The 15,728-nt window shown below is 63.9% G+C and overlaps 1 protein-coding gene across 5 annotated transcripts; it reads right to left on the reverse strand.

Moving 5' to 3' along the window:
* Positions 1-1,212: 1,212 nt before the first annotated feature.
* Positions 1,213-15,655, reverse strand: DHCR7 (7-dehydrocholesterol reductase). 5 transcript variants are annotated; one of them, XM_036295910.1, is made up of 9 exons: positions 15,578-15,655; positions 11,244-11,387; positions 10,030-10,119; positions 9,410-9,632; positions 9,066-9,156; positions 7,096-7,309; positions 4,665-4,869; positions 3,760-3,891; positions 1,213-2,472 (listed from the first exon to the last, which is right to left on the reverse strand). In XM_036295910.1, the coding sequence occupies exons 3-9, from the start codon at positions 10,113-10,115 to the stop codon at positions 2,008-2,010; spliced, it is 1,416 nt and encodes a 471-aa protein (XP_036151803.1). In that variant the 5' UTR covers positions 10,116-10,119; positions 11,244-11,387; positions 15,578-15,655; the 3' UTR covers positions 1,213-2,007. The 5 variants fall into 5 exon arrangements, with proteins under 5 accessions (XP_036151803.1, XP_036151804.1, XP_036151802.1 ...); XM_036295911.1 differs by lacking the exon at positions 15,578-15,655 and adding an exon at positions 11,537-11,688; XM_036295909.1 differs by lacking the exon at positions 11,244-11,387.
* Positions 15,656-15,728: the final 73 nt, after the last annotated feature.

Below are 15,728 nucleotides of genomic sequence, written 5' to 3' on the forward strand. Positions count from 1 at the left end.
AGCTGATCAGTGTGTTAACGTAAAAACACCATTGAAACCTGTAAAGAATTTTTGTGAGTTTATTTGAGCCAAACTGTGGACATAGGCCGGGAAGCAGAACCTCAACGAATTGAGATAATGTCCGGAGAATGGCGGGTTCCACCCGTATTTATACAGCCAATCGAAGGAAAGGGACTGGGTGGGTTCCATGAAATCCATTGGTGATAGACTAGGGAGGCGGGAGAAAGCAAAGGGGGGAACCCTGGGACTGGATAAAAGGTAAAATGATGGACACATGCTTAGGTGGGTACAGGAACAGTTAACATGATGATGAAGGAACTGGTGGTCTCTGTCCTCACCCAGCACATTAGGCTCTGCCCTAAGGGGTCCGGAAAAAGGGAAGTTACAGGTTACCCAGACATTTCTAGGATGTGTTGTCATAGATGCAAAAGACAGACAGGCTCAGTTACGGTAAAGGCTGCCCTTGTCAGGGAAGATACCGGCCCAGGAGGTGCCTGCCCATCATCACGGCTTTAGTTAAAGTTTAATTTCAGACCATCCCTGTGGTGACTTCAGGTCTCTGCGTTTGCAAGACGGCCACGCAGGCCTCCCCTGAGCTGAGCTGTCAGGTTAAGTTTCGTCCATAAGTGATTCTCTCATCGTTGACGTTTCTCTCTCTCCCTTTCCCTTCCTCTCTAAAATCAACGAAAATACATTCAAAGAAAAAGGAGGCAGGCCTCCCGGGAGCGAGACGCCCGCTCCGGCCTTCCTGCCTGGACCACCTCTTGCCGGCTGAGCAGGAAGGAAGGTGGGGTCCACGTGCCTCGGGCACTCAGGGCGGAATTGCCCAGCTGGCATTCAAGTCACTTGCAGGCTGTGACGTCGGCCCCGGGCTGGGCTGGGCAGGGGGCACTGGTGTTGGGAAACTGTTCTGCAGTCATGGCGGGGGGGACCCCATCCTGGTTCAGCCTGCTGTGACTTGAAGGGGAGCCCCCCAGGCCTGTCCCCTCTGTGTCCAGGGCGTGGGCACAGAGCTCACAGCTTGCCCCACTCCTCACTCCTCCAGGCGGGCTATGGGCCTGGCACCAGTGGCTGGCGTCTCCCTTCACTTGCCTGGGGGACAGGCGGCCAAGCAGGGGTACCTCCCCAGGCCCAGCACAAGGCGGCCCCGGCAGACGGGAGCATCACACCGCCCGGGACCCGGCCAGAGGGGAGTCAGAAACCACACAGAAGTTTGACCTGGAAAGTTTAATATAAAGAATTCATTATCTACTAAGGCAGGGACGCCAAGTTCCAAGAACACCCGGGGGTGAGAGAGTGCCCACTGGAGAGGGGGTGCCCTGCCCGAGCCTGGGGTCACACCTTGTTGGAGGCCCGGGGAGGCCCCTGCGTGGTGGGTGCCTGAGCTGGGTTGCCCGAGCCAGTCCCGGGCGAGCAGGAAACGCCCTCCCGGAGGGCGGGCGGGCGCCAGAGGGAGTCGGGCACTGGGAGCCTCGGCCGTGACTGGACCTCATTTTGGGTCTGGGCATGCGCCCTGGCTTGTGTCACTGCACCCCTGGCAGGCGTGAGCCACACGGGAACCCAAGGGCACCCCTGGCCCAGGAGCTGCTCCTCAGCCTCTCCACCGCCGTTCAGCGCCGTGTTGGCTGCACGAGACGCAGAGGGAGCAGCCCACTGCCCAGGGCAGGTGCCCGGGCGGCGCTGGGGCTAAAGCAGTGAAATGGTCACGGGCGTGCCTTCCCCCCATAATCGGCAAGAGCCACCTCCGTCCTGACCAGGGCTGGACGGCGTCCCAGGCCACATGCCCACGCAGCGGAGAAACCACAGACAGCCCCCGGCCCTGGAGCTCCGGACAGAGAACGCTGGCCGCGTGCGCTGCAGCCTCCGCGTCCCCCGGGGCCCGGGAAGGGACGCGCTGACATTTACGAGGCCGGTAACACGCCAGGCGCTTTGCAGTTTGCCGACGAGACGAGGCTTCCGGAGTGGGGAGGGAGGTCGGCCGCACAGCCCGGCTCCGAGGCCCCCCGTCTAGAAGATGCCGGGCAGCAGGCGGTAGGGCACGGCGGCCGTGTAGCGCGCCCAGTCGCCGCCGTACTTGCTGGCGCAGCGGTGCTCGTCGCGCAGGCAGCGGTGGGTCAGCAGGACGGCCATGTAGGCCACGTAGAAGTAGGGCAGCAGGTGGCCGCCGCCGCAGGCCAGGCAGTAGGCCAGGCTGCCCAGCAGGTCGCCCGTGTAGTTGAGGTGGCGGGCCAGGCCCCAGAAGCCCGAGGCCAGCAGCTTGCTGTGGTGCCGCTGCCCGTCGGCCGACGTGTACACGCAGGCGATGGCCTTGGGCTTGCGGCCCCAGATCAGGCAGCGCCCGTCCGTGCGGCGGAAGAGGTCCTTCTGGTGGTTGGCCACGCGGAAGACGTAGTAGCCGAGCAGGCCCAGCAGCAGCACGCCCGCCGCGTGCGGGGCCGCCAGCTGCACCGGGTGGTACACCAGGTACAGGCCCTGCGGGCGACAGGCGGGGGCAGGGGTAGGGGGGTCAGGGCAGGCGGGGGCAGGGTTCAGGCCCTGGCTCTGTCCCCCCCACCTGCCTGCCTACCTGGGTTTCCTCTTCTGCAAATGAAGGCACCTGCCTGGAGACTTGATGGGATCAAGTGTAAACGCACAAATTGCGTGTCTACCTACCTGTCTTCCATCTGCGCGCGCACATACACACACATCACATACACATACGTATCTCTCTCTCTCTCTCTCTCTCTCTCTCTCACACACACACGTCACCTGCAGTAGAGACGCAGCCCAGGCTGTAGCTGAGCCCCTGGGCGTCGCACTGTGAGGCTGACCGTCTCCTGGGCGCGGCCACATCAGCGCTTGCTCAGCCGGTGCCAGGCTTGTTCGACTCCCCAGCCTCCCGCCTGGCAGCTCGTCCTGCCACCCCCACACCCCCAGGTCCTCTGTGGCGGCCACACAGAACCGGGGTGCCTCAAGGCCCTCCTCTGCTCCCCACATGCCCCTCCCTGACATGTGCTCCTCCATCTTTCTGGAATGTTCTCAGCCCAGCCCACGTGCTCTCAGCCCGCCGTACCGACCCCGTGCTGGTGGGGGGCGCCCTCCCAGGGTCAGCACCCCTCCTGCCAGGCTGCCTCTACCCCCGCGCTGACCCTGAGGGGGCGTCCCTTTCGCTCCTGCACCCCGCACGCCGGTGCCTCCCGGACTCCCGTGCAGTGATGACGGGACAGAAAGGAGACGCCCCTCCCTTCAGCGTGAAGATTCGGGTAAATGAGGATGGAACCCCCTCCACCGCCCAGCTCCCTCAAATCACTCCTCTCACCCAGGGCCCTCTGGGCATCTTCTTTAAGTGCTGTGGCCGAGTGTGGCCCCCAAATCGCTACGTTACAGCCCTGACCCCCAGCACCCCAGCACGTGGCTGTATGTGGGGTTGGGCCTTTTCATCAGGTGACTGAGGTAAAATGGGGTCACGGGGGTCCCCCTAATCCAGGGTGACTGGGGTCCTCATGAGAAGAGAGGATCAGGACACAGACATGCACAGGGACCCTGTGGGGACACGGGGCAGAGGTGGCGCCCACACGCCCGGAGAGAGGCCCTGGGAGGAGCCAGCCCTGGGACACTGGGTCTCAGGCTCCGGGCTCCAGGATGGGCAGTGAGTGCCTGGGGGGCTCTGGCCCGAGCTGACCCCACACTAACCCCCTCCCTCCAGCTTCTGCCCTGAGGCACACGTGCAGCGGCAGCTCGGCGGGTCCACTGGGTCCGCCTGGAGGGCCCGGCGCTCACCTGCAGCGTGTAGAGGTAGGGCAGCCAGACGCAGTCGCCCCAGCCCAGGTACCACCCGAAGTGGTCATGGCAGATGTCGATGGTTTTCAGGTACCAGGCCTCGTTCCAGAAGAAGTCCAGCACGTAGATGGCCTGTGGACAGAGCAGCCGTGTGCCACCACGCACCCGTGTCGGGGGGGTGGGGGTGGGGGGGTGGCTCCGCAGAGCTGAGGGGCCCTGGGCGCGCTGGGCTCCGTGTCATGAGCCGCTGGGCTGGGCTGTCCCGGCACTGCCCCCCCCCCCCCCCGCCCTGGGACCTGGGGGGAGGGGGAGTCTTGTCCTCGGAGGGGAGAGTCCGAACTCCGAGAGGACAAGGAGGGGACCCACAGCATCCAGGAGGTACGGCCAGGCCGTGGGGCCTGCAGCAGAGGGAGGCGGCTCGGGGCCTCCAGGGAGGAGGGGCACATAACCCAGTGCACGTGGCATGGCCGACCTGCCCACGGGGAAGCCCAGCACAAGCCCTGCCAGTGGTCCCTGCACACCACGACGTACGTCACGTGGCCAGCACGGTGGAGATGCTGTGGCCCACGGGGTGCAGGAGACAGACGTCCATTTACAGTATAAATTTTACACGGATGGGACAGAGGTACAACACGCTCCTCACTCCCACCCTGAGGAGGTCACCTGAGACCCACGGCGACAACCTGGGGGGGGGGGGCACGTGGGAACCGCTGCGGAGGCCACGGATGTGACGTGGCCAGGACCACTCACGGGTCTGGAGTTGTCAGAACACACATGAGCCAGGAGCGGGCGTGCCATGGGGGCGTGGCCAGGGCGGCACTGGAGCGCCCACTCCACGCTGGCCAGCCCGCGCCCACACACACCAGGGAGGGTGGGTTCCTGCCCCCCCAGTGGCCACACGGTACCTGCAGCACGTTGACCAGCACCATGGAGTTGGTCACGTGGCCGTGCAGCTCCTGCTGCTTGGCCGCGAAGGACAGGTTGATGAGCGTCCAGGCCACGATGCCCGGGCGCCCGTTGAAGAACAGCTTGAAGTCGAACCACTTCCCAATCCGGGGGTTGAACTCAATGCCCATCATGTAGTTGTAGAAGAAGTTGCCCGTGAATTTGCTGGAAAATATAAAGGACACCATCGGTCCAGGGCACGGGGCACACCTGGGCCTCCTTCGGGCGCTGGGCACGTGCGCTCAGCCCACCGTGGTGCTGAGGGGCGGCGATCTGGGCGGAGGCGGGCACGAGCCACGGAGAACATCACGGAGCACAGAGCACGCGCCCTCCCGCTTTCCCGCGGCCCCTGGCCTCTCTGCAGCCGCCCGGCCGAGCAAGGCAGCCTTAGACAGGCACCGGCTTAGGGCTTCCTGGGGCCGCGCCCAGGTGCCCGCCTCCTCCTCCTCCAGGGCCCGCGAGGCCCAGCACAGGGGAGGGCGAGACCTCAAATGGACTGAAATTGTGCTGCGTCCACAGCCATGCGTGTGACTGGAAGTGGCCCCGGATGCCAAGACCAGTAGTAAAACGGCACCGCGCCCTGAGCCAGTGCAGCGCCCGGCCCACATCTTCCCTCGCCGACAAGCTTCTTAAATGTTAGCCGCCCTGTTACCTGAGCCCACAGGCCTCTCCAGGGGTGACCAGACTCCGCCCAGACCCCAGTGGAGGCCCGGGAGGCACCTCACTGCGCACACAGGTCTCTGTGCCGATTAGGGCAGCAGCGTCCTGTCCGCTGCCCTCGGGATAAGGGGACAGAAGGAAACGTGGGAGTCCGCAGCAGGCGCCGTGACCATGAAGCCGCACGGCAGCCGCCTCACCACCTGACACCGCACTGGGCACCCCCGTCCGCCCACCGCCCGCGCCTGGGCGGCAGAGGTCAAGGGAACACACTTTGGTTTTGTTTGGGCCCCAGACTAAAGCGTAAGCACTCCCCTCCCCAGAACAAGAATCTTGTTCATGCCTGAAGCCCACTATTGACACCTGTCTACGGAGAACCCAACATCGGCTGATGGATGGAGGGAGAGGGAGGGTGAACATGGGGGGCGGGCTGGGGTGCCTGGTGAATGGATGGGTGTGGGGCGCGGCTACAGTGTTTGGCCAGGTCCAAGCCTCAGACTAATGAAAGGACAGGGTCCTCTCATGGCCACGTGCAAGTCCCAGCTGGAGGGCAGGGCCCCCCCCAGCACAATCATAGCCAACGGCTGTGGTTGTAAGCTTGAGCCTATGGTCCGAACACGTGGCTCCACGTGCCTTGTGCTAGAGTTCGGGTGCATGTTGTTGAGTGAGGTTGGAACCCACGAGAATGCTGTAAGTGATCACGCCCCTACTCTGCCTCGTGGCATCGGCTATAAAATAAAGACATGGCTTGTGGGCGCTGGCGCTGTCTCATCAGGGAGCAGCGTCCCACCGAGACCCAGCTTTCATTCTCTTGTCTGTCTTTTCTCAATCCTTTCACCTCCGCACTCAGGGTCACTGAACCAGGCTGAGCTGGCATGGCACATAAGGCGCCCTGGGGCTGAGTATGCCATGGCCGTGCTGGCTCCCCACAGATGGGGAGATGGGTGGATGGATGGATGGATGGAGAAATGGATGAATGATGGATGGATGGGTAGAGGGATGGATGGATGGAGAAATGAGCAGATGGATGATGGATGGATGGAGAGATGGATGGATGGAGAGATGGACAGATGGATGATGAATGGATAAATGGATGGATAGATGGAGAGATGGATGGATGGGTGGAGAAATGGATGGATACATGGATGGAGAGATGGACAGATGGATGATGAATGGATAGATGGAGAGACGAATGGATGGATGGATGGGTGGGTGGATGGAGAGATGGGCGGATGGATGAGTGATTGATGGATGGGTGGGTGGATGGATGGGCGGATGGATGAGTGATGGATGGATGGATGGGTGGGTGGATGGATGGATGGGTGGATGGCAATAATCCAACCCCAGGCTTCCCTGGGAAAGGAAGGACTCCCCGTGGGAAACTGCTCTCTTAAGCCGCTGAAATGACAAGTCCCCTCACAAGACTGCTCCAGCCACACTGACGTTCCGGAGAAAGAGGCCGAGTGCCGTCCTCGCCTGCGGACAGAAGTCGCCTTCCCACCTCCCTGCTCCCGACCAGACACCAAAGGCAGGCCGGGCCCCTCCACCCATCCTCCCGAGCGCAGGAGCCACCGGACACTGAGAAGGATGCTCCCAGGTCAGCCCAGTTCCATGACGCTCCCCCTTCAAGGACGCGCAACCCGCGGGCTCCACCCGCCCCCGTCCCAGGGAACAGACAAGGCCAGTGGCCTCATGCGCTCCCCTGGGCGCGACCAGCTGCTCGGGTGGGCGTACCAGTCGCGGGCGTTGGTGGGGAACAGGTAGCCCTTGATCATGGCGAAGGTGGACACGGCGTAGCCCAGGATGTTGGCGCACCACAGCAGCGGGATCCAGTTGTCGAAGATGATGGTGGGAGGGAACCAGGAGAGGAAGCGGGCGTTGGCGAGCCAGAGCAGGTGTGTGATGAGCCAGGCCTGCAGGCCGTTGATCTCGTACTTGTTGATGACCCCTGCGGAGGCAAGACTGGAGCTCAACGCGCGCTCCCACCCTGACGGCAGCCGGCTCCGCCCCACGGGCGCTGGGGCCTCAGCCGCCCCGGGCCTGGTCTCGGGCACCCAGACTCCAGCCCCGAGCGCGGCGGGCTTCTGCGGCGACTCCAGGCCCAGGCAGGACACAGGGTGCACCTCCCACCTGGGGAGAGGCGGGCCCAGATGGTTCCTCTGGTTCTGATTCTCCCGACGGCCACAGAACCGGTGCCAACAGGAATCAGGTTTAGGATCAGACCTGAGTCGAGAGGCGGGTGTCAGCCTCCACTAACTGTCCTATTGCCTTGGCTGCCAGCACGCGGCTCCCAAAGATGACAAAGGGGTGCGGGCAGGTCCTGGGGGCCTGCGGCAAGGCACGTCCTGGAGAGGTTTGCTAGTAAAAGGGCACTTTGCTGAGATGACAGAGAAACGGAGCTCGCTGAGCACCAAGCACTGACAGCTTCGCCGTAACAAAGGCCGCAAGGTGTTTGGTTTCTGCCTTTTGCTCTAAAGATGACATCACACCCGACCAGCTCAGTGCTTGAGCGTTGACCTATGAACCAGGTCACGGTTCAATTCCCGGTCAGAGCACATGTCCGGGTTGTGGGCTCGATCCCCAGCGGGGGGCGTGCAGGCGGCAGCGGATCCACGATTCTCTCAGCACTGGTGTTTCTCTCTCTCCCTCTCCCTTCTGCTCTGAAGTCAATAAAGGAATGTGTGTATTTTAAAAGATGACGTCGCTGATGCAGTCACCGGTGTTTTGCGGAGCCATGGCTCCTCGGCCACAGCGATGCCAGGAGCTGGACACCCGGAAGCCAGGCGGCTCGCGGAGAACCAGCCAACGGGTTTCCCACGCCCCCTGACGCCCACCCCTCGATCCTGCCTTTAAAAACCTTCATTAAAAGCCATGGAGAGCTTGGGTCTAAGCCAGTGATGGCGAACCTTTTGAGCTCGGTGTGCCAGCATTTTGAAAAACCCTAACCTAACTCTGGTGCCGTGTCACATATAGACATTTTTTGATCTTTGCAACCATCGTAAATATGAAAAGATTCATATTTTTGATACTTAGTTGATATATTTAAATGCCATTTAACAAAGAAAAATCAACCAAAAAAATGAGTTCGTGTGTCACCTCGGACACGTGTGTCATAGGTTCGCCATCACTGGTCTAAGCCATAGCTTCCTGGGCTCCTGGCGTGGCGCCCTGCCGATGAACTGCCCGACGTCTCCCCCCAGAACTCGGGGCTCGGCCCTGCGGCCCAACGGCGGGCGGGCCCTCGTCGGTTCGGTCACCAGAGGCTGAGTGAGCGGCCTGCGCTGCCGTAGTCTGGGGCTGAGCTGGAGAAGCTGTGGGGCGCTCTGTGGCACTTGGGGAACGCCCCTCCCTCTGGGCCCCTGGGTTCCTGGAGACCCTGGGGAACGAATGGACAGACAGCCTCCCCCCAAAACATGCCCCCGCCACACCCACCCTGCCCCCACGCCTCTGTGGGCACGTGGTACTGGGCACGCGGTGTCTGGGCTGGGAGAGGCTCCACTAGCCCAGTTTTGGCACCAGCCGCGGGGCCGGCGGCCACTCAGGTCCCCCCACTGAAGAACGTGACCTCGGACCTCAGGCCCGGGGCGCCCCGGCTGCTCTCGGTGCCGCGAGGCCGGTGAGCGAGAAGCCTTCGGGCAGGAGCAGCAGGGGAGGGGCCCCGAGGCGAGGGGACGGGGATCTGGTGCGGCTGCGCGGGGCGTCACCTGCGGGAGTCACCGCGCCCTCCTGGACGCCGCCCACGTAGCCGGGCAGGAACCGGTGGCAGACGTCAGGGAGCGCCATGTACAGCAGCACCTGCGGGAGAGTCTCGCTGAACCACCCGGGCCTGGCGGTGCCCGCGGCGGCGGCGGCTGTGGAGGCCCCGCGGACCGAGATCCCCACGCGGGGCGGTCACTCCTCCCAGGTCCGCAGCTCCCCCCGGCGGCTCCCACCGCGGGCGGGCCTGGGGGCACCCTCTGCGTGGGGAGGCGCCGGGCACACCTGGGCGCCCGTGAGGCGCTGCCCGGACAAAGCCCCGGCCGCCCCGGCAGCCTCGGGGAGGCCTCACCTGGAACGAGACCCACAGGGCGTAGATCTGGGCGGCTTCCTTCGTCAGGGATGGCGTCTTGGCCCAGATGTCGGAGAGGCGCACGCGGCCGGCGGCCAGGTCCAGCACGGGCGCCGTCAGCGAGCAGGCGTACTGGTCGCACGCCATGATGAAGAAGTACACGATGAAGGGCGCGAACAGCAGCAGGAACAGGACGCTTGCCAGGGAGAACCAGTCCACCTCCCTGCAGAGGCGGCGGGCGGTCATGGTCACGCCGGCCGTCCCTCTGCCCTCCCAACCATGGCCGTGTGCCAAACCAGCCAGCACCTCCCACAGGCGGCCACTCCACCTGCACCCTCCGACCGTGCATGGGGCACATCGGGGTGCCCACAGGAAGCCCAGGCCCAGCGTCTGGACGCAGCGAAGTAGCTGCGGGCTGTGGGGGACGCAAGTCACCCCTCAGTCCCAGCACCCAGGACAGCGGCGTCAGAGCCAGGCGCCCGGCAGCCTGTGAGTGCGTTTCCAGCTTCCCTCCTTGGCCTCGACAAGGAGACGCTGTGATGGTCAAGGACAGCCCTGAGGCCGGCCCCCTCCCCACCACCCAGGCTGATCCCAGCCGGGAAGACGGGCGGGATCCTTACCAGGCGCGGCCCCACTGCCCCTGGGACGCAGCCACGCTGCTGGCAGCGCTGGTGTGGGGAGCGCTGGGCCGGAATCTTGCAGCCATGGCCCTGAGGAGGGAGACACTGCTCAGATGGTCCCCAAAGCACAGACCTCTCCCTGCCACTGTCGCCAGGATAGTGGGCCCCGCGGGGCTGCCCCCTCTCGACCATGTCCTGGTGGCAGATTCCCCCCAGGGAGGAGGCCAGCGCAGTTCAGATGCTCTTGGGACCTGCAGCTGGCCTCCTCTGACTGACAGCAGGGCCCCCGTCTTGCTGCGTGAATGGAGCCAGCGTGGCAAGGAGCCTGTGCTGAGGCGGCACGGCCATGGGTGAAGCTGGGGGGTGAGGGGTGGGGGGCGGTGGAGGATTAGAGAAAAGACAGACAAGAGAAGAACGCTGGGGCTGGGTGGGACGCTGTCCTCTCTGATGGAGAGACAGCGCCAGGGCCTGCAAGCCGAGTCTTTTATAGATTCCACGAGGCAAAGCAAGGGCGTGGCCACATCCTCGCGGGTTTCGAATCCACTCAATCACAGGCACCTGATCGAGCTTCGTTTACTCGCTGCGCCTCCTGCAGCCCACAGCACTCAGCCACAGGTTCGGGCCATGAGGTCAAGCTCACAGCCACAGCCTTTGGCTGTAATTGTGCTGGGACTTGCACGTGGCTTTGCCAGGAGAGGGGATCGTGCCCTCTCATTAGGCCGAGGCCTGCCCTGTCCAAACGCTGTGGCCGCTCTCCACAGGCGCCCTCTGCCGTCGGCTCCTGCCCGCCACCCGCTGTACCCGCTGCCGCAGGTCCCGGGGTCCCCACCCACGTCGGAAGGAGAATGGCCGCGGGGAGGGAGAACGGAAGCCATGAACGTGGGTGTCAGGTGAGCAGAAAGGTGCCTGGCACGTGGGCGGCGCCACTGGAGCTTTCGGGAGAAACAGCTGCTCGATGGGGCACAGGAACCTCAGCACAGGGAACAGCGGCCCCAGGGCGGGCGTGGGGAGGCCGCCAAGACGCCGCCGAAGGAGAAGGGGCGGAGGGGCGCCTCCCGAGCGAAGCCCCATATCCTTGGCCGAGCCGTGGCCGAGCTCACGCCCGGGGTCACCTGTGTCCTCAGCACCGAGCGGGGCGACACCCGTGTCACACCCGTGACCGTGGACGGTGCCGTGGGGGCGGGACTCAGGGGCTGACGCGGAGGTGCACGCACCTGCTGTCGTACTTCTCACCGCGGCGAGGTCGCTGCCTGTGCCACGCACGCGGCGCTCACGCCAGCCGCTCGCCACGGGGCCCGGGCAGCACAGCGTCCCTCCCCGCAGAGGCCCCGCCTGTGCTCGGCCTGCCGCGCCCAGTCCTGCCGGGACAGATGCGGAGGGCACTCAGGGAGCCGAACTTCCCGGACCCAAGCGACAGGTTCAAGGCCACTGCTGGGTCCACGTGACGGCCCACCCTCACCCGCAGGTGCTCTGCCCGGCACAGGCAGGGTCCGGCAACAGCAAGTACCAACAACGGGTGGATGGATGGAGGCCTCCTGGAAGGGTCCGGACACGAGCCTTCACGTGGCAGACACAGCCCTGGCCAGTGTGGCTCAGTGGAGAGAACGCCGGTTTGCGGACGGAAGGGTCCCGGGTTCGATTCCCTGTCAAGGGCCTGTACCTCGGTTGCAGGCTCGATCCCTGGTCCTGGTCCAGGCCGTGCGGGGGCAACCAATCGGTGTCTCTCTCACACATGGATGTTCCTCTGTCTCTCCCCCTCCCTTCCACTCTCTCTGAAAAATCAATGGAAAAAGACGCTTGGGTGAGAATTAACAAAAATAAATAAAATAAACCGGCAGATGCAGACCTGGGAGCAGCCACAGACCCAAAGGCGCTTTCTCTGTAGACTCACACCCAGCAGCCTGCGCGCTCAGGCCGTCAGCCACCCCCGTGCCGTTCCCAGCGGCATGTCCGTCCGAGGAGCCGGGGAGCCGCACGCCACGGAGCCGCAGGGTAACTGGCTCTGCACACCCGCTGACCCCTCGCTCCTCCTGGGGTGTCCGGGCACGATGCCCACGCACCCAGGCTCTGCGGTCACAGCTGAAGCTAAGGGAGGGTGTGTGTACCCGCCTGGCAAAGCAGTCGCACCACGGAAAGCGATGGGGCTGCCTGGCGCCCCAACAGGCTCCCTCAGTGGGAATCTGAGCTCCAGAAACAAAAGCTAAAGGAGCCGTGGTCCTGAGCGTCTGGGACGATGCGGTGACACGGCTGCGGTTCAGTGTCTGACTGCTGCCCGGCCCGTGTGGCTCAGTGGCTGAGCGTCGATCTAGGAACCAGGAGGTCTTGGTTCGATCCTGTCAGGGCACAGGCCCGGATTGCGGGCTTGATCCCCAGTGTGGGGCTGCAGGAGGCAGCTGGTCAATGATTGTCTCTCATCATGGATATTTCTCTCCCCCCTCCCTCCCTCTCTGAGATCAATAAAAATATGCTTAAAAAGAAAATATTTTTGATTGCTGAGCCGTTCATTTGACACGTCCATCTTTTATTAAATATTTGCTGGGACCAACAAAACCGATGACTCAGGCCCCGGGCAGCTGTCGGAGCGCCTTGGGGGCTGAGGAACGGCCGTACCGGAGGCCCAGGACCCCGGGGCCAGGCCAGGCCGGGGCGGTGACTGCCTGGAGGCCCTCGGTCGCTGCCAAGGCTGTGCGTTCCCGCAGGACCCGCTCCTGCTGCCGACGTGCCCCACGGGGACCCCAGTGAGTGACCTGGGGCACCTGCTCACCGTGAGGCCTGTTCCCGTCCGAAAGGGACACCGTACACTCGTCACGGAAATGAGGTCAGGGTGCCATGGGCTTGGAGCGCACCCCCCTCGTCAGATCCCCTAAGAGCATTATCACCAAGGCTACCGTGGGCGCCAACACCACCCTCCCTGGGGACCACGCTAACATGGGCACAGTCTTACCATCTCTCATTGTTTCTGTGGGTCAGGAATTTGGGGAGAACCTGGCCAGGCAGCAATGCCTGGGGGTGTCCGGGCAGCTGCTCTTCAGAGGGTCCCCCGGGGGCAGCCTGGGCGTCCCCACAGCACAGTGGCCACAGGCCCGTGGGAAGGGGATGTTGGGGACCAGCGAGGCTCCAGCAAACTCAACGGAAGTTGCCTTTTCTGACCCAGCCTGGCAGGCCTGAGCCACCCCTCCCCAAACACACTGCCTCTGCAGGGGGGCCGGACAGCAGGACATAGCTATTTGGGGCCATCGGTCGGTGACACAACCTGTCACAGATAACACAGCTTTGAGCACCTGCCGATCTGCCACCTGTGACCTCACCACGTTCTCGCTCGGGCTGGGGCAGCGGGCACCATCAGCCCGTTTCCCAGGTGAACAAGTCGCTCCCGCTAAAGGGGCGCAGCTGGAACCGCGGGAGCCCCCCCCCCCCCGCCAGGCCACACGCGAGAGGCTGTGCAGTGACATCCAGAAGGAGGGTGACGACACCCACCGTGGCTCCAAGCGCAGCGCCCGGCCCGGCCCAACACACGCACAGAACCGCGCACCACCAGACAGCGGGCAGCTGCTCCGGGAAGGATCCGCGGAAGGCGTGGCACAGACTGAAACACTGGACTTCGGACGACACCAACGACAAAACCCAGGACCGCGAGGGGGTGGCAGCTGCTCCGGGAGGCCAGGCAGCCCCCCCCGCCCGCACCCCGCGTTTCTGGCCACGCACAGGAGGGAGCGTGAACCTGCGGAGGTGAGAGCACCGCTGGAGCCTGCTGTTCACACTCGGAAATGCCGGCAGCGGCCGAAGACATCGGTCAGGTCGGGTGTGGAGGGCACACCCATCCCGAGAACTGCCAGGCAGTCACCATGAGAGGCTGTTTAGTAAAAGGCCCAGGACCAAATCCTTAAACTGGACACACAGGTCAGGTTTCCCCTCTTTTCCTCATTTTTCTGGCAAATGTACTGATATAATAAAGTAATCTAACCACAAAAACGGTGTTTTTTAAACAGCTCTCGGAATTATAAGATGCACAATTCTGGGAACATGTGTGGCTCTAACTGTGGGTCATCTGTCCCCAAGGAACAGTGAGAATGACTGTTAGGGTGATGCTGGGGTTCACCTGGAGCCTCCTACACCCCCGCCCCGCCCTCCACAGGCTGGGCTCCCACATGCCTTCCCAAGCCTCAGTCGCCAAATGCTCCCAGGCACGTGGCCCCGCTGACCTGGGCGCTGGGAGCTCTGGCCCGGGGCCACTTGGGCGGCCTCCAGACGTGGGCGTGTGCCCGGGGGAAGGACATGCCCAGAGACGAGGCCTGGTGGCAGCTCAGGGCTCAGCTGCTGAGAAGCTGGAACATCTACGCTCACGATAACGCAAGTTTAAAAGTCAGACGCTCAGGCCGGGCCCTCGTCCAGCCCCAGCCCACCCCCGGACTCCTGAACTCCGGCCTGTCTCCTCCCACGCGGCTCCGTGAGTTCTAGCCCAGTAAACACCCACACGCTCTCCGCCTTTTCCAAACCCCATTCCCACTCAAACCCTCTGCTCCTTCACTCCGTCCTGCCCGGGCACGCAGCAGCCTGCCATACACTTTTATCCATAAACCTGCCACTCATTGTTTGTTTGTTTTTGTGCCACAAACCACATGAGAGGATTGTGTCAGAAGCAGTCCAACTGGGGGGGGGGGGGGGGTTGGGGGCGTTCTGACGGATGTTGCTGAGTTTCGCCGGCTCACCCTGCTGGCTTTCCCGTGGCAAAGTGCCTGCAGGTGGAGACTCCATCCTCCTAGACCGGCCGGGCCACCCTCCTGCGCCTTCAGATGCCCGGCCTCCCGCCCAGCTTCTCAGCTCCCTCGGCCGACCACATCTGAGAATCAGCCTTAAAGCATCAGCCACAGGAGCCCACGTCTGAGAATCAGCCTTAAAGCATCAGCCACGTGCGAGGATGTCTGAGAATCAGCCTTAAAGCATCAGCAGGCCCTGGCACGCGGGAAACGCCCAGGAAGCGACAGGTCACACCCGCCTTTGGATGAGGTTCCTCATCTCGCTTTCCCCCCTCCTCTCTGCCTTGGGTCAGAAATCTTCCCAGACCCGTAAAAACCCTTTTCATAAAGTTACCAAGTGCCCAGGAAAGAGGCGCTGTCCTTATTGTAGGAGCTGGGAAGGGAGTGACCCTCTCCCAGCGAAGCGGCGAGCGCCTCCCCGGTTCCAGCGGCTCCTGGGTTCCCCCAAACGGAAAACTGCATCCGCCCCCGTGGGCCGGGCAGGAGCGGGCCAACCCGCCCAGGAGCGCTCACCAGGCTCTGCCCCCCTCCACCCCCAGCGAGCTCCCCAACACCCGGGGGGACACGCGTCCCCGAAGGCCGTCTGGGGTGAGCCAGCCGGCGCCCCTAATCCCCGGCCTCTTCTCACCGGGCCACGCGCGACCCCCCCACACCTGCGCGCGGCTCCAGACCCCGGGCCCAATCTCCCCTGCGCGCGCGCACCCGGCCCCCCACACCCCCCGCCCGAGCAGCACCGCCTCCTGCGCGCAGTGCCCCCCACCCCCCCGTTCCTGCCCGCGCAGCCCGCTCACCTGCGCAGCCCGGTTCACCTGCGCCCTCTGATCCGCCACCTCCCGGACGCGCGCCAATCCAGCCGGCCGAAGCCCCGCCCCCACTAACGTGGTGCGGCGGACGACCAATCGGAGGCGGCTCCTGCGCCCCGAGCGTCCCTGCGCCCCGCGA

The sequence above is a fragment of the Myotis myotis genome, unplaced genomic scaffold, assembly GCF_014108235.1.
Source record: "Myotis myotis isolate mMyoMyo1 unplaced genomic scaffold, mMyoMyo1.p scaffold_m19_p_27, whole genome shotgun sequence".
NCBI lineage: Eukaryota > Metazoa > Chordata > Mammalia > Chiroptera > Vespertilionidae > Myotis > Myotis myotis.